This window comes from Hoplias malabaricus, chromosome 9 (genome assembly GCF_029633855.1).
Source record: "Hoplias malabaricus isolate fHopMal1 chromosome 9, fHopMal1.hap1, whole genome shotgun sequence".
NCBI classification, from domain to species: domain Eukaryota; kingdom Metazoa; phylum Chordata; class Actinopteri; order Characiformes; family Erythrinidae; genus Hoplias; species Hoplias malabaricus.
In genome coordinates, this window is record NC_089808.1 from 19,570,384 (window position 1) to 19,597,532 (window position 27,149).

General features: G+C 37.8%; 2 protein-coding genes across 2 annotated transcripts; both read left to right on the plus strand.

Annotated features, from left to right (window-relative positions):
• The first annotated feature begins 346 nt into the window (after positions 1-346).
• On the plus strand, positions 347-16,728 carry casq1a (calsequestrin 1a). Its single transcript, XM_066681642.1, has 11 exons — positions 347-583; positions 5,591-5,684; positions 8,623-8,723; positions 10,139-10,250; positions 10,340-10,413; positions 11,709-11,839; positions 11,943-11,988; positions 12,094-12,148; positions 13,248-13,348; positions 13,483-13,557; positions 16,420-16,728. The coding sequence occupies exons 1-11, from the start codon at positions 347-349 to the stop codon at positions 16,591-16,593; spliced, it is 1,200 nt and encodes a 399-aa protein (XP_066537739.1). The 3' UTR covers positions 16,594-16,728.
• A 3,200-nt stretch (positions 16,729-19,928) lies between these two features.
• On the plus strand, positions 19,929-27,149 carry si:rp71-1g18.1 (uncharacterized protein LOC559922 homolog). The gene is made up of 4 exons (XM_066681387.1): positions 19,929-20,305; positions 21,064-21,218; positions 23,100-23,187; positions 24,568-27,149. The coding sequence occupies exons 1-4, from the start codon at positions 20,056-20,058 to the stop codon at positions 25,482-25,484; spliced, it is 1,410 nt and encodes a 469-aa protein (XP_066537484.1). The 5' UTR covers positions 19,929-20,055; the 3' UTR covers positions 25,485-27,149.

Below are 27,149 nucleotides of genomic sequence, written 5' to 3' on the forward strand. Positions count from 1 at the left end.
TTAAAATACACAGTACTTTCACCACAGTGAGAGGTTCTCAATCTTGTCCCTAAATGACCTCTTTCTGTAGTCTAGAAACAACAGGTCAAGTTCAAACTCTTACTTTAAATTCCCATTACTTCTAACCCCTAAGTATGTACCTCACTATGTTACAGAATACCCACTACACTGACCTAAACACACCCTCACAGCTATCTATGCCAGTGTGTGGGGGGCTTCATGAGGGGACACAGGGCTTGAGCTTGCTCTCCTCTGCATGTCAGAGCTCAAAAGCCCTTTATCTTTCTTTCTTTTTTTCTTTCTTTAATTTATTTAACTAACTATCATTGATGTTAAACATTGGAAAATGAAGTGGACACTGGTCATCTTGGCTTTCCTGCTGGCTGTGAGACAAGTTGCATGGGGTCATGAGGGCATGGTCATCCCAGAGTATGATGGAAAGGACCGTGTTTATCACCTTAACATTGAGAATTATAAATCCATAATGAGGAAATATGATGTAATGGTGGTTTACTACCATGAGCACATCGGACCCAGCAAAGTCTCACAGAAACAGTTTGAGATCGAGGAGCTGGCGCTGGAGGTGAGTGGAACTGAAGCTTTGGAGAATTACATCCATTTCTCAATGTTTCTCCACCTTAAATATTTGAGATGTAAAATGGCCAGTGCATCACCGTAGAGAGGGTTCAGATTTCTTTACAGTAGTAATGTAAAGGGGCAGAGTATAACCATATATTTGCAATACAAATGACCTCATCAGAAAGCTAAATCTATCCTAAAACATTGTCACAGGTATAATTTTGTGCAATACCTTTCTAAGATGTATATTCTATAAGCAATGTGGTTATATTTACCAACATTGTGTAAAGAAATTCTTTTTAAATTTCACAAAAATGGACAATTTAACCACAAACTACTCTGAATTGATTTGGTTACAACCCCAAATTAGAAAATAAAGTTAAATGTTATGGAGAATGCAAATACTAAAGCAATGATGTATAAATTTACACGGATATTGCATTTAAATTCAGACCATATAAAAAAAATTTTTATGTTTTGTCTAGTTCATTTTGTCTGTAAATAGTTGTATATACATTCTTGCCATTGAGTCCTGCCAAACATTCCAGTAAAATTTGGAATGGGCAGTTCATGAAATCTTCACACAAAGATAACTGCTGTGTTCAAGAGTCAATACTTGAATAATAAAGGATTCAATGCAGATGAAGTCTACTAGTGATTGTATTGGGTTTTTGATACAGCATCTTACAGAAATTTAAAAGCAATTTAAAATCAAATGTTCCTCTAAGAGTGGATTTGGATAATTCACTACACCCTCAGAAAAAAAAGTACAGTAGGGGTACATTATTGACCACTAAAGGTACAAATGTATCTTTAAAGGTACAACAGTGATTTTAAATTCCAGTTTTTTTCCCTAAAGGTATATTAAATTCTCTTGTCCAGAAAGAAAGGTAAATATTTGTAAGATTTCATTATAGAATTCGTTCATTCATTCACTGATTGTCTGTAACCACTTATCCAGTTCAGGGTCACAGTGGGTCTGGAGCCTACCCAGAATCACCGAGAGCACAGCAGGAACACACCCTGGAGGTTGTGGCAGTCCTTCACAGGGCAACACATACACACACATTCACTCACACCTATGGGGACATTTTGACGTATGTTTTTGGACCATGGGAGGAAACCCAAGTGGACACAGGGAGAACACACCAAACTCCTCACAGACAGTCACCCAGAGCAGGACCTGAACCCACAACCTCCCGGTCCCTGTAGCTGTGTGACTGCGGCACTACCTGCTGCACCAAGGTGCCATTATAGAACTGTGCAAAATAAAAGGAGATTAAATGGGGCATGTGAAATCAGCACAATTTTAATATATACAATTATAACAGAACAAGAGCAAAGCTAATCTAGGTAAACCTAGATTTGCCGGACTGCCATTGGCCATATAGCCATTGTTTCAGAAGTGTTTCTGCATTTCAAAAAGAAAAGTCCAAAATACATCCCTTTGTCACTGGAAGGTCTGGGGAAGCTTTGGTGCTTCATATCAATTGTCTTTGTTTACTTGTGGTTTTTATTCTGTGATTGTGTTGTACAGAAAATTTGGAGCAGGTAATAAACTGAGAAATGAAAAAAGGAGCACAAAATTTTGTTCATAATATATAACACTGACATCAGTGTTTTTCTTGTTCATTTTATTTAAATATAAATACTAGACCATCTAATAACAACGAACAAAGACCAAGAATGTTCTGTTGATTTTAATAATTTCAATTACAATGACTTGTATCTGGTCAGAGTAAAACAAGTGAAGTTTAATGTGGCTGTGTGCAGCTATACGGGTTATATAAACACACTAACGCCACAAAATATCTCCCTACCACAAAGATACACACTCACGCGGAATAAGACAAATTCAGCAGTCCTCCTCCCTCTGTGAGAAATAATACGTGTGTAAATGAGTTCCGGGCCGTTCTGCTGAGATTGTAAACAGCGGAGAAGTGTATCTAACTAACGCAGAGCCAAACACAGCAACTGAAACAAACTGAGCGTGCTTCTGTTTTAATTCTTATTTTTCAGCCATGGTTCGTGCTGACGAACCTACTGTTCTTTGGTTCCAGCTGGGAACTATTTTTTTCTGGTTCGCGAACCGCTTTATGTCGGTGGAATCGCGCCGAATGGTTGCGAATTTAGTTCATGACCTGGAATGGCTGAACTAACAACAGACGGCCACCTTAAGTTGTCTCTGTGAAATATGGCTGAACTAACAGTTCCAACTCGCGTATGCGCGTTTCAACATTAGGAGTAAGTCAGACAGTAAGCGAAAATGCATATTCTAAGCCAGACCGCCTACAGTAACTTACAAATTTGTTCCATAATTACAGGTGCAGAATATGTACCAACGGGGGTACTCTGTCACTATGGCGGTACCCTCAAGGATACACAGTCATTCGTTTAATTAGGTAATATTATTGTATTTTATTTTATTGTAATTATAGATTTTCGAATTGTGTTGATTTCATACATCCCATTACTCATATTATGTGTTTTCATTTTACAGTTATATAATGAACATTTACAAATAATCACCTCTCTGGAGAAGAGAATGTCATTTATCTTTATTGAACACAACTGGAATTTAAACCAATGTCCTACCTTTAAATGTACATTTACCTTTACTGATATACACATACACTCCTCTCTTTTTCACAGACAAACATGTGCAAACCTCTCTCCCTCTCACTCTCTCTAAACCAAGGGATATATACATCGGTCATGACCAGCTCTTGGGCTTTTAGTAATAAACACACTTGGGGCACTCCAGTGATAGACACACTCACACACTCCCTCAACGTTAGAACTTTGTAGTCAACAAAGCTTGGGCTCCACTGACATAAAGTGTATCTCTGGCCATTATAACCAAAGAACAACAGAAAATTACTTATTACAGGAATCAATGTCTAACGTGCTGCAAATCTATCTAGCTATAAATATCTATGTGCCACAAAGCATTACGCAGTTCTCAAGGGAGTTCTCCACCCTGTGATTGTCATATTGCATAGCCAAGTTTTTAGGCGAGCAGCCTGGCACAGCAATGAGTGAGGCTCTGTTCTTCTTATTACATATTGGCAGAGCATCACCATCATTTAGAAGCTGTAATTTTAAGGTAAAAATTCTACATAATGTTCCTTCAAAGGCGACATGATTTTACTCAAAAAACACTTTTTATAAAATTCTGAGGATATTTCCTCACCATTTGCTAGCTTAAAACCGACCTAATGTGGTTAAAAAACAATGTGTCTCTGTCCAGTATGCTAGGTTTTCTCTCTCTGCTCATGGCAGAGAAATTTCATCTGCTGTTTTATAGACAACAGAGAGAACTCCAAACTTTGGAAAATCATGAAAAGAGATGAGAATATTGCTCTATTCCTGCTTCACATGTGGGTAATATTGCCTTTTTGTTCTTTTTTTACTTAATGTGGAAATGTTTCAAAAATCAAGGAATGGCTAACTACATTACCGAAATTGCTACCAAACAAAACAACTTGAGTAACAAATGAGTTTCTGTGGTTATTCAAACAGTGAATGAAAACTTCATAAGTTCAACTTCAGCCAAATAACTGTCATTTTATTCCTCAACATTTTTATTCCACCTTAACAGACAATGAGCTTCTGAACATAACAAAAAAAAAACAAACAAAAAAAAACAGAGAACAGCGTTGCCCTACAATCGTAGATGTCCCTTTTAAAATTATGTTTGTGAAAGAGATGCTGCACATTGGTGTGGCCCACCACCACACCTGACAGTTAGTCCTTACTGCAAGTTCCTGCCTGTCATATGGCAGTTCTTATTTGCTTTTCCAGCCAGTATATGAGCAGTTCTATATGAGAAAAATCTCCTGGAACTGCCATTTCTTAGTAGGGTTCCATACTGTACAAACCAGTACAAGCTAAAAATGCTTAAAATGCTTGGTTAAATTTTTTGTCGTCTCTTTTGTCAGCATTGATAACTTTCATTTTCATATCTCTAGACAGTTATTAAAGGCGTCTATGGTTGCTGAAAAAGCTTGAATATGGGCTTCATCTCACTGTTCATAATAGCAATTAGTGACATCCCTCAGGCCTGATTTGCTGAATTTGCTGAAGTTCTTAGACCTTGTTAAAAAAAATCTTTCCAGCTTTTAGGATGTCCAAAATTTTGTACAGGCCACAGATAATATTTCCACCCACTTTCATCTTCACAACATATGGTTTTAGCTTCACATTACCTATAAATCCTTATGTCTATCAGTTTTTTCACAGTTGTGATGGGGGGATGGGTTCCCCCTTATGAGTCCCTTGGTTACTCTAAATATTCCGTTCTCATGCACTGAAGGAGGTTTTTACATGCTACTTTTGTGCTCTTGGCTTGGTCTAGGAGGCTTGGAGCTCAGATGTCTGTGAAGCTGCTTCGTGATGACTTTTTGTTGTGAAAATTGTTATAGAAATACTGTATAATAAAAAACACTTTAAAACAAAGAGCCTGTAGGTGTAGGATATATGCTGAGGTGTACTAACTATCTCAATAATAATAATAGTCTTTAAGGACTATGCTTTGGAAATGGCAATGGCAATGTTAAAACACACTGCAAACTGGATATATATATATATATAGTATTATTAAATATCAAAAACCTGTAGTATAAATGCAATAGCATTTTCTAGTTCATATAGAATTTGCAATAATCTACAAGTTCTACTGTTTTATTGTTCCATATCTGACATTACATCAAACATTTGAAGTACACTCTCAGAAAAACAGGTAATACAGAGGTCCTACCCTCCTTCAAAAGTTACGTAGTGCTGACCCAGGGTAGACACAATAGAGGCTCTGTTCTCACCATTACAAATGTAGTTTTAGCTGTAATTTTAATGTGAAAATGCTACCTAGTGTTACTTTAATGATTGATTGCAATGTTGGATTACAAAAATTAACCATTAATTATAGTTACTGTTACGCTGCTAAATTATTTTACACAAAAACTTGAGTAATTGACACAATGTTTCTGATGATGTCTGCTTTCATCCACAGCTTGCTGCTCAGGTTCTAGAGGACCTGGATGATGAAGATGTTGGGTTTGGTTTACTAGATGAGAAGAAAGGCAAAGCTGTTGCCAAGAAACTAGGTATTTAGGCTGAATGTGTAGACTTTGTGCTTTGGCTTCCAGAGAATCTTGTTATGCACATTCATTTTTTACATGCATTATCTATATCATAGCAAATTTGTTTATGGTTTATGGATACTTTGTATAATTTTCAGTTGCTTTTGCTTTGCTTATGCTGAACTTGGCCTTGACTGAAAACTTTCAAGTAATAATCACATCTAGCCCACTATACATATACCCACCAGGGATGGGTGGTATCCACATTTTTCATACCGTAATACCATCCCAAAATATTATCTTGGTATACGGTATTACTGTGGGGAGGCGGTTCTCTGTCAGGCTGCGCTGAGCCTTATATCTTTAAGCACAAAGTTGAGTGAATTTAGTGCACACTGACACTCAAGTTGACGATAAAAACCCGTTTCTGGGCGAGCAAATTTCAGCAACTGGTGCTGAAGGAATTTTTCTCCTGTCTGCAAAAAAACATTCTAGAGGCTTTGTTACCACATCAGTAACCTTAGTGCAGGACATACCTTTGTAAGGGATTGCTTTATGTGTGAGTTGAGGTCTAGCTGGAAACATGAAGCTTTATGGGTAGACGTAGTTGCCCCCGAATCAACTAAAAAGCTAAGTTCTGTCATCTTCATTCTAGGCATGGCATTGTAAACATCAATTCCTGTTAATAATAAAAAGTGTTCACTAATCTGCTAATGGTTTTGTCCAGATGCTCCACTCCCCTCTGGCTCCTCTGGCTCCTCTGTCCGAATCTGCCTGTCTCAGTTTGCCTCCTCTATTGTTGTTGGGTCCCGACCCACAGTCTCGCATGAAATGGCCATACTGTCCGCAGAAGAAAAGTTTCATCCTGCTCTTCCTTGTCCGAGACCATGGTGGACACACTCTTGTGGGCTGCTTCCACAGAGTCAGCTGGTATTCTGCCAGTTGATGCTCTTCTTTATACTTCTTTATGTCTTTTCGTATATCACCAATGCCTTACCACTGGCTGAGTCAGTGTTCCCACCTGGTGTCCCATCTCAGAGGCTTATAGTGGTTGGCTGGACAGAACTTTTCAATCCGTCTTGCTGCTCCACCTGAAGACACACAAAGCCCGAGATGTCCTGGACAACAAGCCCCCAAATTGTTATGGCAATTGTCTAAGGGCCACCAGAAAGGATGATTCTTAGGCCCGATGAGAAACCAGAGGAATAAAGATACAGAGTCAAGAAGTCACTCCAATCTCTAGCATATTTAGACATTTACAGCAGTGTATAGGGCATTTGTCACATGCACTTTTCCTGTTACCCTTGCATCATGTCACAGATTACTCCCCAATTCCCAATATTGTTTTGTCAGCTCATTACATTATTACTGACACCAGTACTGACACCAGAGACTCCATACTCCCTATTACAAGCCAGTGAAGACTCACAATGATTTTGAAGCTGTAATTTTTGAAGTAAAAATACAACCTAGTGTTTATTTTATGAGAATATGTACACAATACTTACATGTTTCAGTTGTGATTTTGAGAGAGTCTACTGATAAGTGAGACAATTGGATATTGATTACAGAAATGGATGGGAGAGATAAGGGGGAGTGAGTATTGATAAGAGTGTTAGTGACAGAGTGAATGGGGGACACAGTTACATTTCATATCTATTGTTGCGTTGCTTTGCCCAATCTTGCTCTTCGTTAAGTACAGATAACCTCCTCCCAAATGAGGAGATACATACCGAAACGTTTACCTAATCTGGCACATACATCATCCCTTTTTAACTGCATTCAGTCATCCATTGCTGCTGGTGAAATATTTAAAGTGTGGCTGTTTCTGCCACATTGTCAGTATCAGCAACCATCCCAATACAAAAGTGAAAAATTTAATTTATCTAGAGTGCAGTATATTGCTGGATCATACATATACAAAGAAAAATGGGTAGTGTGTGTGTGTGTGTGTGTGTGTCTGGCAGAGCTAACTTACCTGTAGATTTTTCACAATTTGTAGGCAGCAGTAATCCTGTGCACTGAATAATCATGTTTATTGCCAATAACTGAGTGTTCTTACACTACAACAAACTGACTCTACTTGTGGTGATAGATGAGGTGCTTTTTAAGCATCAGATGAGAGGAAGCTAATTTTACAGTGCTGTGTGAATATTTTATCTTAGCAAAATATTTTCTGGTTATGCAGTGAACAGAAGAGGGTCGACGTTATTGTGAAGGCACTTTATTTTAATATACATAATGTTTCAAAACATGTTCTTATTTTTATTTGAAATCAGAAAAGAACATTTTTACATTTTTATTTGTCATTTTTATGTCATTTATTTGACCAATTCCATGTTAAAAACAAATATATTTTTGAAATATATTGAATTGTTACTGTAATTATTATTTGATTTGACATTCAATTGTTAGCTAAAAAATGTTGATGTACGTACTAGGCTACTTTAGCATACAACACATGGCACTGAATCATAATGCAAGTTAGACATTGTGATGTTTTTGACCTTGGTTATGGACCTTAATGGATTTGAATTAAATAAATGACCATGTTCTAGATTATGGGTGTTTTCAAAAAGGGCCGGACTGGACCACAATATAATACCCTGGTGCCTGTCAAAATATTACTCATAAATAATTAAGAATATTCAAACTATGAAAAACTCTTCTCAGCAATCCTTTCTTAGAATTTAGAGTGCATTTTCAAGCTGTGTAAACTGGCTGCTCGTTTGGTCAAATATTGGTAAAAAAGCTGCAATGTAAATGTATTAATATAGAAGCCATAGGAAGATTATTCACATGCTATATTATACAAGGGGACAATCTTTGGATATGTGTGATATCACATATTTTTGGTTTCTGTGTGCTTTATCAGTGTTTAACAAACTTTGCTGTTCAGCCACATTGTCAGTATTCAGTGGATAGAGCGAGTTTTGATCAAAGCTTTTTCTATTTACAACAGGACTGGAAGAGACAGACAGCGTCTACATCTTTATTGAGGATGAGGTGATTGAGTATGATGGAGAACTTGCTGCGGACACGCTAGTGGAGTTCATCTATGATGTATGTGAAAATGAAAATTCTTTTTTAGAAATATATAGACATATTTATATATGTAATTACTTAAAAAGATGGGCAGTTTACTATAATTGGTTCAGAAAAGTTAATCAAGGACAATTTACATTTGTGCCAATGGAGAAACAAAACCTTAAGGTCTTATGTCACACAAAAATATTCATTCAACTTCTGTAACCCCTTTATCATGTTCAGAGTCACAGTGGGTCTGAATCCCACTCAGAATCTATTATCACAAGGCAGGAACACACCCTGGACAGAGCTCCAGTCCATCCGAGGGCGTCACACACTATCAGAATGTGTTTTTGGACTGAGGGAAGAAACCAGAGAACCTGGAAGAAACCCATGCAAGCACAGAGAGAACGCACAAAACTCCTCACAGAAAGTGAGTCAAAGCAGGGTTTGACCTCACATGCTCAAGACTCTGAAGCTGAATCAAATGATTCATTCATTATCTGTAAGTGCTTATCCAGTTTAGGGTTGCAGTGGGTCCAGAGCCTACCTGGAATTATTGGGCGGAAGGCAGGAATACACCCTGGAGGGGGCGTCCAACACACACACATTCACTCACACCTATGGACACTTTTGAGTCACGAATCCACCTACCAATATGTGTTTTTGGACCGTGGGAGGAAAGCAGAGCACCCAGAGAAAACCCACGCAGACACGGGGAGAACACACCACACTCCTCACACACAGTCACCCGGAGGAAATCCACGCAGACACAGAGAGAACACACCACACTCCTCATAGACAGTCACCCGGAGCACGACTCGAACCCACAACCTCCAAGTCCCTGTAGCTGTGTGACTGCGACACTACCTGCTGCTCCACAATGCCACCCATGAATCAAATCACTTTTTGAAAAATGCACATATTAACAGTCTTTCAAATCAAAATTTGTTATGGTTGCTCCTGTTATTAATTCAATGCTTTTATGCCGAAATATCTCAACTCACACACAGAGACACAAACCACTGTAAACTTCGTCTGTAAGTTGATATGACAGAACTTCATTTCATGAAGTTTTGAGTCACTCTTCCTTAAAAAAATACATACATATCCCTCTTCTTCTATCCCTCTTTTTAATGAATAACAGTGTCTAAAGGCATCTCAGTCATGTGACAGCACGCCATTTTAAGAGGACAACCCACTACTCCTAATATAAAATGGAGAAAATAATATATAAAAATAAATAATAATCCTTAGCAAATGCTATAATGGAAAAAAAATAATAAATGCATAAATGGTCTGAGCCTTTCTTATTGTTGCTTTGATTATTATCACACAGATATTATTCCTTTGTATAAAATCATAAATGAACCTATTAACCTTAAATTACCACAACTTATGTTTTTGTACCATAACTATGTTTCCACATATTCTGCCTTGTTTTTTTCCAGGTGATTGACAATCCAGTTGAGGTCATCGATAATACCAATGAACTCAAGGGCTTCCATAGTCTTGAAGAGGACATTAAATTAGTGGGGTACTTTAAGAATATGAGGTCTGAACGTACGTACCTTTACAACCAATTAAATATTTCATGTTTCTGAACCACAAGTTTCAGGATAGCCTATAAACTCGTTTAAAATTTCTTTCAGCCTTTGTGGTGTTTAAGGATGCCGCAGAAGAGTTCCATCCTCAAGTAAAGTTCTTTGCCACCTTTAACTCTAAGGTACTTGACTTTCCTGCTTTTGAAAACTGCAAGTAGGTGAGTTAAGTTGAGAGGTTGCACATATACTGTGTACACCCAGTTGTTTGTAATTGAGCTAGTATTGTGTCTACTCATTGTGCAGAGAGATATTTAACTCCACATAAAATCATGAAAATCATGTTCCTAATTGCACTTTTCCACTCCATGGTACCTACTGAGCTTATCTCTGCTCACGTCTTGGGACCTTGTCTCTGGTAGCTTTTCCATTAGCGCAGCTCACTCCAAAATGTAGCCGGATATCGCAAACACAATCTCTAACAGGAACTATGTGCTTTGGAAACCACAACAATGGTAGCAGTTAGGTTAAGCGTTGTTTACTCTTCATGCACTCACATTTTGGTGTTGTTTTTTGAGACTGAGCATAGCTCCACGCACCAGTTCAGACAGATGAGTGGAGTTTTTTGTTTTTTGTTTGTTTTTCACCTTGTTGTGCTGTCAAGCTCTTGCTGGACTTTTTCTTCTGCCAACACACCAAGAAGCATTTGAACCTCTTCAAAAGACCACTGCCTAATTTTATGAGCTATTTTTGTGAGTCAGATAAAAACAAATGTGATCTCGATTGTAGCTTGTTTTATTTCTAATATTGTTTCATTATTAATATGGTGAGTTTGTGCTTGATGTCTTTTGTGATTGACAAATCTCTCTGGCCAATCAGCGCTCTGCAAAGTTTACACAAGCTTGGTCCCTACTCAGCTCACTTGGAACCATGAGTGAGCAGGTACTAAAAAGACCAGGTTTCTGTTATCACATTTGCCTAATGGAAAAGCTAAGAAAATAAGTAGAGCCAAGCTGAGTCAAGTAGGTATCATGTAGTGGAAAGTGCCATAATATCACAATCTCTAAAGCTAAGTGTCATCTAGAGATGTACAAATCCCCCAGCATCAGGCTGTGGAACAGTGGAACTGCATTCTCTAAAGTTATGGAGCTCCAAAACATACATGAGAACTGAGCTAGAGTGGCTTATATTATCCAGAACCCATTGTCCAACATCAGTTCCTGACCCTACTAAGATTCTTGTGGGCATCAATTTATAGATCTGTACTCTGTAAAATTCTAAAACTCTATTTAAAAACTCAATAACTCCAGAAGAAATTATGGATGAGGGTCCATAAAATTTTGACCATAGAGTATGTCTAGAGACAAATGTCTTTCCCACAATAGCTGGTATCAGGCTTGGACATGAGGATTATAAGATCATAAATGTTATTATTTCTGATCCAATTAGAATCTTTAAAAATGTTGACTTATTGTTACAGATCGCTAAGAAACTCCATCTGAACATGAACGATGTAGTCTTCTATGAGCCTTTCATAGACACTCCTTTCAGTATCCCTGGAAAACCCTACTCTGAAGAGGAGCTGGTTAGCTTCATTGAAGAGAACAATAGGTGAATCAAATATTGTCAAAACATATGAATTACTTTATATTTCAAGATATACCTAATTATTTCATTATCAATATTAACATCACTGAACATAACTTTATTTTAGACCAACGCTTAGGAAGATGAAGCCACAAAACATGTATGAGATCTGGGTGAGTTGGTATTCATGCTTTTTTTGGTTACATACTTTGTTCAAATAAGAGAAAAAGCTCAACTGGGTCATATTATAACACATATAATAATTTATGTTTTCTCAGGAGGATGATGTAAATGGGGAGCATATCATTGCTTTTGCTGAAGAAGATGATCCAGGTATATTCTGATCTTCAGGGATAGAGAAATGGGACTGAAATTATAGAAATGAAAGTACAGCTTATTTTTACATATTTTTTAAATCAACTTGATTAACAAATTTTTGATGTTTTATCAGAGTATAAATTCAGATATCTGAAGCCAACTTAGTATACAATCTATAGATGGGTGACACTTATTTTTTTAAAAAGACATAAGCATATGTTTATGGAGAGAGTTCCATAGCTTACATTGATGATAACAAATCCTTGAAAAGTTTATTAGGACATTACAGTTATTTGCATACATATTTAATAGATTGCATTTAGTTTTCTAGTGATGAGTGACATGGTGGTGCAACAGGGAGTGTTGCAGGGTCCTGGGGTTGTGTGTTCAAGCCTCTCCTCGTGAGGAGTTGGTTGTGTGCTCTCTGTGTCGGCATGGCTTTCCACTGGGGTTCTCTGGTTTCTCCAACAGTCACAAAATAAAAACTTGTAGGTGGATTGGCTATGCAAATGTGCGTATAGGTGTGAGTGTGTGAAGTGTTACTGTGTGAAGCCCTGTGATGGACTGAATGCTTTTCGCTTAAATCTAGACTGCCTGGAAATTGGAGATTAATGTTTTTAGGCCACATGTTTTCTGCTGGGGTCTGAATTTCCTCTGGTAGTATATAGGCATCAGGTCTTCCTCATACTTACATATTGAGGACTTGTAATACACTACTTGTATTACAAATGCAATTATCACATATCTATTGTACTACCCGAATTTGTTGTCTTATGGCTTGTTGATTTAATTGCTGATTTAATTAATTGTTGATATAATTATCATTAAAAGTTTTATTGCAACATGAAGTGGAAATGGAAAAAATGTGCTGAGAGTGATCCATCACCCAAATAATTCCTGCTCAGTGGAGGTTATGCCTGGTTTCTGACCATAGAAAAATGGAATAAAATAAATGAATGGATTAAATAAGGATTTGATAAAGATGGACACTAAGTGAGCTATATTCTCATGCTTTCCATGATCAATGAACCTTTACAACAGCTGATGGCAAATAAAATTGTTACAAAGTTTATTTGGAATAGAGCCTGTCCTATCTGTTCTACTTCGCCTGCAGATGGATTTGAGTTCTTGGAGATATTAAAAGAGGTAGCAGAAGATAATACAGACAATCCAGACCTCAGCATTATCTGGATTGACCCTGATCGCTTCCCTTTGGTAAGATCTCCACCACTAAAAACTAGCATAAAATAGTTAAGTCTACATATAGAAAATAAGAAAATATGTTATGAAATAACCATCAGGTTGAATTAATTGAAATACAAATTCTGTTCCTTCAACTGTTTCTATAGCTTGTCCCCTACTGGGAGAAGACCTTTGACATTGACCTGTCCTCACCTCAGATTGGCGTAGTGGATGTTATGGATGTAAGTACCCTGAAACATGACATTACTTCTACTTAAGTAATCAAATTATAATTATGAATTCCATTTCCAGACAAAAGTTGGGTTTCTGTTCAAAATGTATATAACATTCAGCATTAATGATGCTTTCGCAGATGTGCAAGTCACCCATGACATGTGCATAAAACCTCCTCATACCATTACGGATGCTGGCTTTTTAAGTGTTTATAAAATGTTTGATGGTCCCTCAACTCCTAGGCTAGGTCATTATTTTAAAAAAGAATGTCAAACCTTTATTTATTTGTTAGGACAGTTGTCTATGGAAGCCCTGAAGGGTAAGATGAATAAAAATCTAAAGGTATTCCTGAGTCTATGTTCAACAATTTTTTTTTTTTTTTTGCATGTAACAGAAAACACAAAACAGTTATTCTAGATATTATTCTAATTTTTCTAGCATAATTTGTACAATTTTAGCCATCTAAACATCAAGTTTTTTCTTCCTTCTGTTTTCTTCTACTTATGTGCACAAGAAGGGTAATATATATAAAAAAAAAACACTTGGTGTGTTACATCAATATTGACCAGAAGAGGACACAAGTTTTTTAGTCTTCCCCCTCTAGATGTCTGGGGCAAAAATTCTTGAAAGCTAAATGCTAAGGATTAGAGACAACAATTGGTGGCATGGTTTTCTTTTTTTTTTACCCTTTCAGGAATCAGGGGGAAAAAAAACTAATGATGAGCTAAAGTGCTAATAATTAGCATGCTATACCAGCTTTGAGCACAAGGGAGCAGTCAAACTAAATATGCTGCTACTGCAGAAATGAGCACAAAAGTAAGTTTGCAATCTTACAACCACTGGTGAGATTTGATCTTTATTATAAATTATGATTAGAGTAATGTTGTTTTTTTCTGGATCCTGTTTATACATGGTTTCCTCTTTGCATTTGTGAATTTTAAATAAAAAGTCATTTGTGAGTTCATTCACTCATTATCTGTAACCGCTTATCCAGTTCAGGGTCGCGGTGGGTCCAGAGCCTACCTGGAATCATTGGGTGCAAGGCGGGAATACACCCTGGAGGGGGCGCCAGTCCTTCACAGGGCAACACAGACACACACACACACACTCACACCTAAGGACACTTTTGAGTCGCCAATCTACCTACCAATGTGTGTTTTTGGACTGTGGGAAGAAACCGGAGCACCCGGAGGAAACCCACGCAGACACGGGGAGAACACACCACACGCCTCACAGACAGTCACCCGGAGCGGGAGTCGAACACACAACCTCCAGGCCTCTGGAGCTGTGTGACTGCGACACCACCTGCTGCGCCACTGTGCCGCCCTTAAATCTTACATGTTTCCAATAATTTACATATTTAGTTATTCATTATCTACATTTTTGCCCTTTGGTTTGTTATAATTTTTACTATTTTACTTGGTTTGTTTAAATTAGTTTTCTCCTTTTGGATTATGCTAAGCTAGGTAATATATATAAACATAGCAGAAAAAGTAAGGAAATTTGGTTAATGTTGTTGGAACAATGCTTCTTGACAATAAATCTTATACCATTGGAAAGCCTAATTTCCCTTTTAAATGCTGCAGTAGAGCTGAGTATATTGGGTTGCACCCAAGAAAAATTTGCCAAATCCTCTCTGCCAATGTCGAACCGTTTATTTTGTGTGAAGATATGGGGTGGCATCTCCCTCACTGGAAAAACGAGGCTTGTCATCATTGGAGGCTTAAAGCAGAGAGATATCGAGAAGAAATTCTGAAACCAGCGGCAATCCCATATCTCCACAGTCTGGGACCACACTCTATCCTGCAAGATGACAGTGCTCGCCCCCACAAACCAGTGTTTATCAGAGACTACCTCCAGAATTTGGGAGTGGAAAGGATGGAATGGCCTGCCAGCTCCTGACCTCAACCTCATTGAACACTGCAGGAGAAATGCTAACCCCAAAGAGTCTAAGGGAGTCAGATCGGGAGACCTTGGGGGCAATTCAACTGGCCCACAATGACCAATCCACTTTCCAGGAAACTGTTGATCTAGGAATGCTCGGACCTTACACCCATAATGTGGTGGTGCACCATCTTGCTGGAAAAACTCAGGGAACGTGCCAGTTTCAGTGCATAAAGAGGAAAACGTATCATGTATCAATTTTGCATATCCAGTGGCCTTGAGGTTTCCATTGATGAAGAATGGCCCCACTATCTTTGTACTCCATATACCACACCATACCATCAAGATGTGCAGCACCTGAAACTACGGATACTGGAAGCCTGTGCTAGCATTTCTCCTGTGTTTTGATGTCACATGACCCTCTTCCCATTGAAAAAACAAAAGTTGGATCTAAAATGGCCGTTTCAAAATGGCCACCCTGGTCAATATCCATCTTGAAAAGTTTCCCTCTCCCATATACTAATGTGCCACAAACAGGAAGTTAATATCACCAACCATTCCCCTTTTTATTAAGGTGTATCCATATAAATGGCCCACCCTGTATATGCACTCAGTAACATTGCTTTTAAATTCTCCTTTTAAATGATCAAACACGCTACACTAGAAAATAATGCAAAAGTCAATAGTTAAAATCAAAATGGTAATGCCTGTCTTTGCATATACACACTACGCTCATTCCAGGGAAAAATATCTTTGAAAAAGCTGCATTCTGAACAAGCTGCATTTTTACGTATCCACCGCCTATGACCACTTGTCATTCAATCATGCTGTTATTAAATAATTTTTAGGGTTCATTGTACATGGTTTGTTAAAGTTAAAGTATTGGGTAGATAATGTTTGTTAGGAATCAGATCACTATAGATTTTTAGTGATGGTATGTTAGGTAAAAACTAAAGAAATAAGAATTATTTTATGTTTTGTTGCAGGCTGATAGTATATGGCTGGAAATGGATAATCATGACAATATGCCAACACCTGACGAACTGGAGAGCTGGCTGATGGATGTTCTGGAGGGTGAAATTGACCCTGATGATGATGATGAAGATGACGACGATGATGATGATGAAGACAACAATGATGATGATGATGATGATGATTAATCCAAAGATTTGTGAAGTGAAGTTAATGAAAAATGACAGCTACTCCCCAGAGGGTGTTCAAAAAACTGTCATATCGCTTTCCATCTTGTTTGTGGAATATCATTTAAAATAATGATGCTTTCCCAAGCATTTCTACCAGCCATGATGTCTAATAACATCCCTCAGGAATACATTGAACAGCTTCTTAGAGCTAGGGCTGGGACCACTAAGCAATTTATTGATATTTATTGATACCAGCCATGAAATCAATAAGTAAAGCTGATCATTGTCATATTTCTACTTTGTATGCTTCAGAATTCTGTGCAGCAGTCCTGTGTTCACTTTACTTACTTACACAGCATTTAGCAACTCCATGGTGAACTGCTATCAGAAGCAGTATATATTTAGTTTAATGATTGAGTTGATGATGAGATGAATACTTTATACACGGAATATATTACTATTTTTTTTAAAGAAAGTGTACCTCATGTGCCTCAAAGTCACAGACATTAGGCAAATAATTATAACACGTGTGTGTGTGTATACAGTATATATATATATATATATATACATACATTTTTTCTTATTATTATTCTTTTTCTCCTGTAAAAGTCATTGTGCGGAAGAGACCGTAGGTCGTACAGATTCCCCACTTGGAGGGTAGATGTAGTTTGTGTGCATCTCGGAGGACAACAAAAATTACGCTGATTGGCCTAATGGTGGCTCTATAGCAAATCAAAACACGTGTAGGTCCATGTCTCTTATTTTCTTTATATCTACATGTTAGACCAATGAGAAAAACAAATCATAGGTAGATCCCATTTGTGTGAATTTCATCACAGCAACGCATAATGTGACTCAGTCATGGGTATGAACTCCACATACCTGTATGCACTACCAACAACATTTCGGTATGCTCCTGATAAGATGGTGGGTGTCCTGTGGGATCTCCTCTCAGACCTGGATCAGGGCCTTGGTGTATGTATAATGTCACAGAGGTTTTCAGTTAGAATCAGCTCTGGGGATCAGGAATTGTCCTGTACCAAAATAAACCTGGAACCCACTGCCCCTGCAAAAGGTCTGTGGATTTAATCCCATAACCACAGCAGTCTACCTGTTGCTCTGTATACTATGTTTCCCCTCTTTCACCCTGTTCTTTAATGGTGAGTACACCTGTAGGACCACCACAGAGCTGTTACGATTTGGATGGTGGATCATTCTCAGTGCTACAAATGACAATGGATGTGTTTTGTGTTGATATGAGTGGATCAGACACAGCAGTGCTGCTGGACTGAGAATAGTTAGCCAACCAAAAATACCCAGCTAACAGTGTCCTGTGTTCACTGATAAACCACTTGAGGATGACCAACATCATTAGCATTATGATATGACAAGAAATTTGTTTTGCTATCTGCTATTAACTGGTTTTAAAACAATGGCAGAGAAACATTTAGTTTTGGTCGCAAATATGCTGAAAGAGGGCAGTGAGCCTTCATGTGTGTTCCAGCCAAGAGGCAGAGCCGACCCTGTGGCATTCCATTGGACTGTGGAAGCTGATAATGCATCATGGAAATGCAAAATTAAATGAACATAGATGAGTTTTTACAGGCTTAGTAGATGCCAAATGAGCAATGTTAATTTAGTTAACAAAAGATATATCTTTTACAAATAAAAATTAGATGATAACTACAAACCGGATTCCAAAAAAGTTGGGACACTAAAATTGTGCACAAAAACTGAATTCAATGATGTGGAGGTGCCAACATCTAATATTATTTTCAGAATAGAACAAATCACAGATCAAAAGTTTAAACTGAGAGAATGTATCATGTAAGGGAAAAATATGTTGTTTTAAATTTTCATGGCATCAACAAATCCCAAAAAAAGTTGGGACAACAACTTGGGTTATCCTTGTCCTCTCTGGTCTGGATGACATGGCGTCCCAGTGTTCCATAAAGTACTTCAAATCGTGACTCATCTGACCACAGAACAGTCTTCCATTTTAGCACACTCCATTTTAAAAGACCCCTGGCCCAGTGCAAACATCTGAGCTTGTGGAGATTGCTTAGAAATGGCTTCCTCTTTGCACTATAGAGTTTCAGCTGGCAACGGCGGATGGCACGGTGGATTGTGTTCACTGACAATGCTTTCTGAAAGTATTCCTGAGCCCGTTCTGTTATTTCCTTGACAGTGGCGTTCCTGTTTGAAGTGACGTTTAAGGGCCCGGAGATCACGAGCATCCAGTAGAGTTTTACAGCCTTGACCCTTACGCACAGCGATTGTTCCAGATTCTCTGAATCTTTTGATGATGTTATGCATGGTTGATGATGATGATGATGATGATGACTTGATGATAACAATGATGGAATTGGTGATCCTCTTACCATCTTGGATTCAGAGAGACACTGACACTCTGAGAAGCTCTTTTTATACCCAATCATGTTGTCAATTGACCTAATTAGTGTTAATTGATCTTCCAGCTCTTTGTTATATGCTCAATTTCCTTTTTCCAGCCACTTATTGCTACTTGTCCCAACTTTTTTGGGATTTGTTGACACTGTGAAATTTTGAATCAACATATTTTTTCCTTTAAAATTTTACATTTACTCACATTAAACTTTTGATCTGTCATCTGTATTCTATTACGAATAAAATATTGAAATTTGCCATCTCCACATCATTGCATTCAGTTTTTATTCACAATTTGTTTAGTGTCCCAACTTTTTTGGAATCCGGTTTGTACATGTGAACAATAATTTGGAGAAGAGAAATATGATGAAACATTTTGCATTTTTGTCCATGAATTAAATCTAAACAAATAACTGAAAGACTAAAGACCCACTTTTTCTGATTTGAAAAATGAAAAACGCATCATAGAAACAGTAAAATGCTCCGGTTATTTGCTATTGCTGGGGCAACGAGAGCGACCGAGCGGAATACTAAACAGGAGTCGCGACTCCAAACGAATCGATTCTTCGAGCGTCTCGGAGTCGCTCGTATCAACTGTTGGCTATTGATTCATAGAGTTGAACTCTTGGAGTCGACTCAGTCTCGGTTTGCAAGCGCTTTCTGCAGCACACAATCTTTAATGTTAAATAAACACTAATTCAATAAAATAATTAAATAATGATTACTTAAATAAATAATAATTCAAGGAAAATAGTGGCAATAGTTACTTTCATAATTTTAGATGTTAACGTTTTTAAGCTAGTGCTTAATTTTATGAACACCTCTGAAATTGTAAAGCATTTAAAAATGCTAAATGTTTAATTGTATTGAAGAATGTCTGGGGCGCTCTCTGGTGGTTTGTTATGAGTGTTGACGGGATGATAAGGGAATGCTCGGGGAAAGTAAGCAACAGAAACGCCCCTCCACTTCCTTGTTATTGCCATGTGGCCGTTGCCTTCGCTAAGAGGTTAATCTCTGCGGCCCTCTGGTTTTTATGAATTTCTCATCTTCACAGAGACTGGAGCTCCGTGCACGATGTCTGACTCTGTATCTGAGTTTCAGAATGAGGTGGCGGCGGTTATGAAGCTACTGGTGAAAGTCGCAGTTCTGGAAATAACTAAAGTTTTCGAGCGCCGCTCGCTTCCTTCCTATGGAGCCAATGGAGGAGAAATTAAAGTCTGCGAAAAGGAGGAAAATGTACCAGACCTGATGTCCTGTGTGGAAAATGCATTGAGAAATATCGACAAAACGGTCTGCAGTGTCGGTGTACAAGTGGGACCTTACGGTAGGCTAACGGTTACTCCTTGTTTTAATGTTTCCCTTATAGTCGACCATTTGGAGTAAACAATGAGCCTAACGGTCAACGTGCAGTGCACAAATTTAGCTTTTAGCACAATTACACTAAACTGAGTCAATTTTGCAGAATAAACATTGATTAGGAAAATAATTAAAGAAAAAAATAAGTGTAACTGTGGTGTAAAAGCTGCACCATTTAGTGATAAGGTGTAGCGGAAATTTGGAAAGGCAGCCGATTTAAGCTGTGTGCTTTAAAAGAATTAAACTAAATAGTGATAGCTAGGTTTTGTCTTTGCAAGAAACGTAATTTCAACGTGCAAGTTCAAATGACGTGCTTTTAGGGTGCACATTTTTGTTCTGTCCATTTGTAGTTTAAACGAATCTGAATTGCAATTTTAGTATCGTCATAAATGTAGCTCTTATACAACAGGTACTCTATTTCAATACAAAATCAAAGTGTATTTAACAGGTTTAGCGCCAACGAAGTCGGTTTCAGCCGTCTATGTCCTTTAATGGTTTAACTGACTAAATATAAACCACGTTTGATGAGTTTTACTCCATTCTGTAGTCTACATATCTATAGTTTTGTAACTTCACAGTGAAAATTAAAACAAATGCAGTCATAAAAGTATTATTTATTTATTTATTGTCATTAAATATTTTTGGGGTATTGTTCTGGTATTCTGGCCCAGAGTGCTATTTAATAAATTGTGTTCTATCCACTGTTTAACTCTTTCCGCTTCACAGACATAGAAACACACACTGAGGGAAACACTGACTCTCTGCAGGACTCTGAAGTGGGGGAAGGGCAGCTCCCCTTAGAAATTCCTGACCTGGACCTGCTGGACTCTGTGGATGTGCAGTGCATTGTTGACTTTCCATGCGACATTTTTAACGAAAAGGTCGGTGTGCCAGTGTTTGGTGAGAACACTAAGACCCATAACACCATTCTGTGTTTTAATACGTTTAAAGGATCAATCAGGTACTACTTTATCTTTATGTTTTGAAAGAACCATTACAATGACACCTAATTTTCAACATGGCTGCTCCCATTTGAAGGGACCCTGATCTAGGGAACATAAATTGACACATTCAGGGGTGACAAGGGTATTTCATTTGTCATCTCATGTGGGTTGCACTTGCAGAAAAAGAAAAAAATAATATGAAATATGAAAAAAAATATGTGCTGTTCTTTTATCATAGTAAATGTAAAATAAATATTATAAATCTATAAATAACTAAAATGAAACATGTCACAAACATGTTGTAAAATTAATCAAAATATTTAAATTGCAATTATTTAATATAAATTAAGGTTTGGTGTGGCACGGTGTCACAGCATGTAGTGTTGCAGTCACACAGCTCCAGGGACCTGGAGGTTGTGGGTTCAAATCCCGCTCCGGGTGACTGTCTGTGGACTGTGGGTGATTGTAAACATGCTAATGTGGCTACTATGCCCTCCGGACTTTCAAAACAAGAATGTTTTGTGAACACACAGTCATGTTAAGAAAATGTTTTAAGATTATAAGAATTGGATAAGAGGCAGCTAATGTACATCTAGCCTGAGCTGTAGATTCACACAAGCTTTCTAATTCTGTGTAAGACAAAATATGAAATGCACCATACGTTTACTCTGGGAGTGAGATATGCTCATGTTGAGTGTATTTAAGGCAGTGTTTTATATAGGAATTTTGTAATTCATGTCATGTTGTAGATGATAAAGCCCCAATTCTTCTGTGAAACAATGTGGACGCTGTAGTGGTTAGCTAATGGTACACGTCAACATTGGAAACAGTCTCTAGATATTCAGGTCATTCTATGGTTTTTATTTGCATTGTGTGAAGGAGCTTATTTTTTGTACAATTTGTTGGTAATTTTGACCCTCCCTTTCATTATTTTGGCAAGCTGACATTGTATTATCTCTTTCCCTTTGAGAATGTGAGTGTACCTTTATATTTCTGGAGCCCTGTGTCATGTTCTGAAAACAGGAACCCTGGACTTTTTTTTTTTTTTTTTTTAATAGTGTGACCATATTAAATCATGCTGTCCCTCGCTAGAAATGGTACAGGCAAGCTGTAACGTAGAGCGAAGCATGGCAGACAACAACCTAAGATCTAAGCATTGATGGCCATTTTTATGGTTCAAAATATAGGCTGTCACACATGCTTTATGGACAAAGTGCTCCTCCAACATTTTTTCATAGGTAGTTTGTATCTCTTCGCAGTTACATTCTCTAATATTCTTGGAAGCTTTAAGAGTAGATTTTTCGGAAGATTTCTGTGAGTATTTTGTGGCCACGAGCATGAATTAGATCAGGTTTATGTGAAACGATTAGTTCTGTTTTACAAACACCACTATAATGCATCGCAAAGATGGAGTTCCATCTCTCCACGGAGAACAGTTCCACTGCTTTACAGCCAATTGTTGGGAGATTTATAGACCCCTAGTGCATTCTTGGAACAGAGCATGTACAACTATCCCGTTTTTCATTTCATATTTTTCTCTGTGTGCATAATTTAACATATGTCTCCATAGTAGATCCCCACAAAAGAAGCTACATTTAAATTGAGTGTTTACAACTTTTTGGGGACTTTGTAAATAGCAGGTTTGTTTATTTTGAGAGACATGCTTTGCTTTTCTTTAGCTTTAAAAACACAGCCCTAATATGTTCTGATAGTAATTGTTTCAGCTTCATGGTCATTAATTATGTGATTAAAAATACTAACGTCAGTCAACTGAAGCCTATTATGTGCCACCGTGAGTGAAATATTGTGATTCCACAGGTTCCTAAGGAGGGGAAAGGAAATGATGTTGCTCTTCAAACTGCATGGTGTGACAAACCACAAGAAGAGCTGGTCGTTCAGGAGAGTGGTATGTACATCATGAACCTAAACAGTTTAATTGTAAGCCATCTTGTGCTTATTTTATCATTTCTGCTTGTAGAGGACAGCATATGTTAAAAATGGCAAAGTTGTGTGTGTGACTGTCTCTTATAGTGTGGATATAGTCAGTGGGCTGAATTGATCATCCTGTATTTGGTTCAGTAGTTTGACTAAGTTGGTTGCTGGCAAAATTCTCAAAGTACTGCTCTGTAGTAAAATTGTCATTTTCCACCAAAAGAACTTTGGTAAACAGTTTGATGGGAATGAACAATACATCATCAGCTGGGGGCATTGTGGAGCTGGTTAGCTCCAGTTTTGCCGTGGCTAAATTAAGCATCTGAGCTAGAGATGAATGTATAGATTCAGGACAGAGTCATGCTATAGCCAATTTTTACTGCTGGTTAGATCAGGTCAGAGAATGAGTTCTGTCTGTTAGCGTTTGAGCATTTCAGGGTATGGTTCCAGAGCCGTTCTGCTGAGCTTGTTCACAGTAAAAACAGCAGAGAGACATAGCCAATGTCGCTTATCAGACCAAGAAACCACAAAGATGGAGGAGCATTTTCCTGTTTTTATTTCATCATGCTTTTATTTCCAAATCAGATGATGAATCATTTCCCGTTTTCACATTACAAAACCTAAAGGTCCATCTGGTTCACAACAAATCATCAAAAATGACCCCATCAGCTTTACAGCATGACAGCCCTTTATTTGAGGCTCTGTGCCTTTTCTGAATCTTATTTAGAACTTATTTATGCTATATGCCATATTATATGCTGAAAATACAAAGACCGGTTCCACATTAGTTTTGCAAATAGTTCCACATTGTGGTGGAAAAGTGTGGCTAAAAAAAAAAAATAAATTCTGGAACTAATGTGTACATAAATCACTGGTAGGTTTTTAAATACAGGGTGCCTCAGAAGTATAGAGACACTCATGATAAAAAAACAATTTGGTAGATGGTGTTCCAATTTTAGACACAAGTTTTAATTTTATGTGTTTTACTTGCGAGACACGCTAGCAGGAGGTTTTAGTGACACAAGCTACACCTCCAGATGAGTTAGGCCTAGCGCTGATTTAACACAGGAGGTCATCAGAGCAACATTACATGCTTGAGGAGGACTTCACACAGTTTGCGTTAATCATAATTTATAAAGAATGGCATGCATGCAAGTGAACATTTGACTCTGCACATAATGTCATTATTGAAAGAACTAAATTTTTAAAAATGATTATGCCCCGATGTAGTATTTGAGTGTATGCATTAATGTAGTGTTTGAGGTTTTAGTGAGTTTTATTTTAAAAGATTTCAGGAAAATTCCTGGTTATTTATTTCCCTATTTTTACATGAATGTTTGCATCTCTTTTTCAGACCTTCAGGCTCCAAGTCCTTTACATGACTTTTCAGATGTACCCAGTTCAGAAACAACAGACATTCCTAGCACAGATCATTCCTCTAACAGTTCAGACCAGTCAGAAGTGGCCTTGACAGAAACGGATTGTGTACAGCCTGTGAAAGAGCTTGCCAACATAGAGCTTCTAGAGGCAGCTGTGAGCACTGGAGAACCCAGTCAAACTTTAAAAAATGAATCACTCACAGCTGTAAAGAGCAATGGCTCGGATTTCATGCCTAAAGCCAAGAATGTGAGGTTGCAGCTCGGCCAGACGCCTTTTGACTGCAAGCTAATGCGGCCATGTTCTGTGCAGCTTGTGAATGTGCTTCGGGTTTCAAGAGCCAAGAAGAATACTACTGATTTCCCCAATGAAAAAGCTGTCTTCATGCCCAAAGACCTCCGAACTCACCTGCATGCCCACACCGGACGACGGCTGTGCTGCTTCACTGAGTGTGGGAATGGTGTATGGCGTCTGCAGGGGAGAGCTTCTCTTCTTCACAGGCGCTTGCACGGCTGCAGTGTTTGTGGCAAAAAATTCAAACGCAAGAAGATCCTGAAGAGGCATGAACGTTTCCATACAGGGGAAAAGCCTTACTTGTGCTCCAAATGCAATAAAATGTTTGTTCTACGCAAAAGCTTAAGGAGACACGAGAGGTTCCACACAGGAGAGAGACCTCACAGCTGCCCTCAGTGTGGCAAAAGTTTCCGTCTAAAGGATAACCTGAAGGCACATCTTCGCTTCCACACTGGGGAAAAGCCCTTCACATGCAGCCTATGCTCCAAAGGCTTTAGGATCCTCAAGAATCTGCAAAAACATTCTTTAATTCACTCTGAACCGGGGAATTTTACCTCCGTAAACCAACAAAAGAAAAGTAAAGTTGTAAGGATTTTGTGAAGCACTGCTTTCAGCATGTTTGCAGATGGATACTGCAGTCTGCAAGTTAAGACATTCATGCATCATGTACATGTCTTTACCCATAGTGCAGATTGCTTTTTAAAGGCAGAAGAGAGTTTGTTGAAAAATGAAAGGGAAAGCTTAACACTCGAGAGAGTCAGTAGTGGTAGTTTTAGAAGTAGCCAGAAATAGCTTTTAAAAAAGTGGGTTTATTTGAGCATCCACAAAGTTATGCAGTTCTGTTAGAATGTAGTTGTTATTTCAATTATGTTTTCTTGAAAATCTTTTCTATGGCTTTTAGCCAATATTGTGTTTAAATATCTCTCCCCATTCAGAGAGTTAGGGGCCTGTGCCTGAGTGGAAATAACTGCCTGTGGGTGAGTGGACATATTTCCGAAAAGGTCTTGTAAAATATCATGCATTTGTTTGCTGAAAGTTCTTGTATAGTGTGATGCAACAGAAAACATACACATATTTCCTTGAAGGAAAATGGTTATTGCAAGGATTAGCCATGGTGATAAGCTCATGTTAAGAAGCTGTCTTTAAACTGCTGCAAATACATACTGTTTCCTATGTATGTAACATTCCAGTTAGAGGTTTCCTGTAGTTCAAGGAATGGTTAATAGAAAATCAGATATAAACATCTTCACGCATTTTCCAAATATATTATTGTTTAAGACATGCTTGGTTTCTAAATTTTACTAGTGAGTCAAATAAACACAAATGTGATCTCTACTGTAGCTTGGTTTGTAATGGATTGGTGGATGTCTGCATTTAGTTGTGATTGACAAGTCTCAGGACAGTCAGCACTCTGCAAGAATTCCACATCATGTTTAGTTCCTACCCGGTTTGCTTCGAACCACGAGTGAGCAGGGACTAAAAACAGTACCGGTTCCAAGTAGCAAATTTGCCTACTGGAAAGCAGAGTAGACTGTAGTCAAGTCAAGTAGGTACAATGCAATGGAAAAGTGCCAATATTAACCCATATCCTTTTAATAAATACAAATATATCTCAGATGAGAAACTGTATGTAGGCCTTCATTAAGGTCACAAGACTTGTGTGTTAACAATGAATTATAAAAATGCACCTCAGCCATTTTGACAGGTGTTGTGCCTGAACTACATCTACATGTTGTCATGTGGGAATTTTAATTTACTCTTTTACCAACCAGATATTTTAACAAAACCACAGCCTACTTCTTTAGTATTTTCACTGTTACTGTAAAAGCACCACAGAAACCAAACCTGTGTTGGGAATTTCTGAAGGTTTGATTTCAGATATGTACATGTAACAGGGATGTGCCTTTAGTAGAGTTTTTTTTTTTTGCATACTGTATTCTCTCCCTGAAAAATTAATATTACAGTGATCAATCCATGTGCTTATCATTTTTATGAAGTTTTTTAAAATAGATTTTTCCCAAAACATTCAATTTTTTTTAAAGATGTTTGAAAGTGCATTGTACAGTACACAAAAGAATTGTGTATTGTTTTCAACTGAATGTCCTCTTTATAACCATCTTTAAGCTCTGTAGCAGCATCTAGTTGTTTCCACTTTTGTACTGTATTTGTATGCTTTCCTTTGTCTCATGACACTGATGTTTGTTTATATATAGTGCGCCGTTAGGATGACATGAAGACATTTTTTAAATAAAAGTTACTTTTTAA

Coding starts and splice junctions, on each gene's coding strand:
- casq1a (XM_066681642.1), top strand. CDS start 347: ATGAAGTGGACACTGGTCATCTTGGCTTTCCTGCTGGCTGTGAGACAA. Junction 8,724..10,138: donor TAGTGGAGTTCATCTATGAT/GTATGTGAAAAT, acceptor GTTTTTTTCCAG/GTGATTGACAATCCAGTTGA. Junction 11,989..12,093: donor AAAACATGTATGAGATCTGG/GTGAGTTGGTAT, acceptor ATGTTTTCTCAG/GAGGATGATGTAAATGGGGA.
- si:rp71-1g18.1 (XM_066681387.1), top strand. CDS start 20,056: ATGTCTGACTCTGTATCTGAGTTTCAGAATGAGGTGGCGGCGGTTATG. Junction 20,306..21,063: donor TGTACAAGTGGGACCTTACG/GTAGGCTAACGG, acceptor TCCGCTTCACAG/ACATAGAAACACACACTGAG. Junction 21,219..23,099: donor GCGACATTTTTAACGAAAAG/GTCGGTGTGCCA, acceptor GTGATTCCACAG/GTTCCTAAGGAGGGGAAAGG.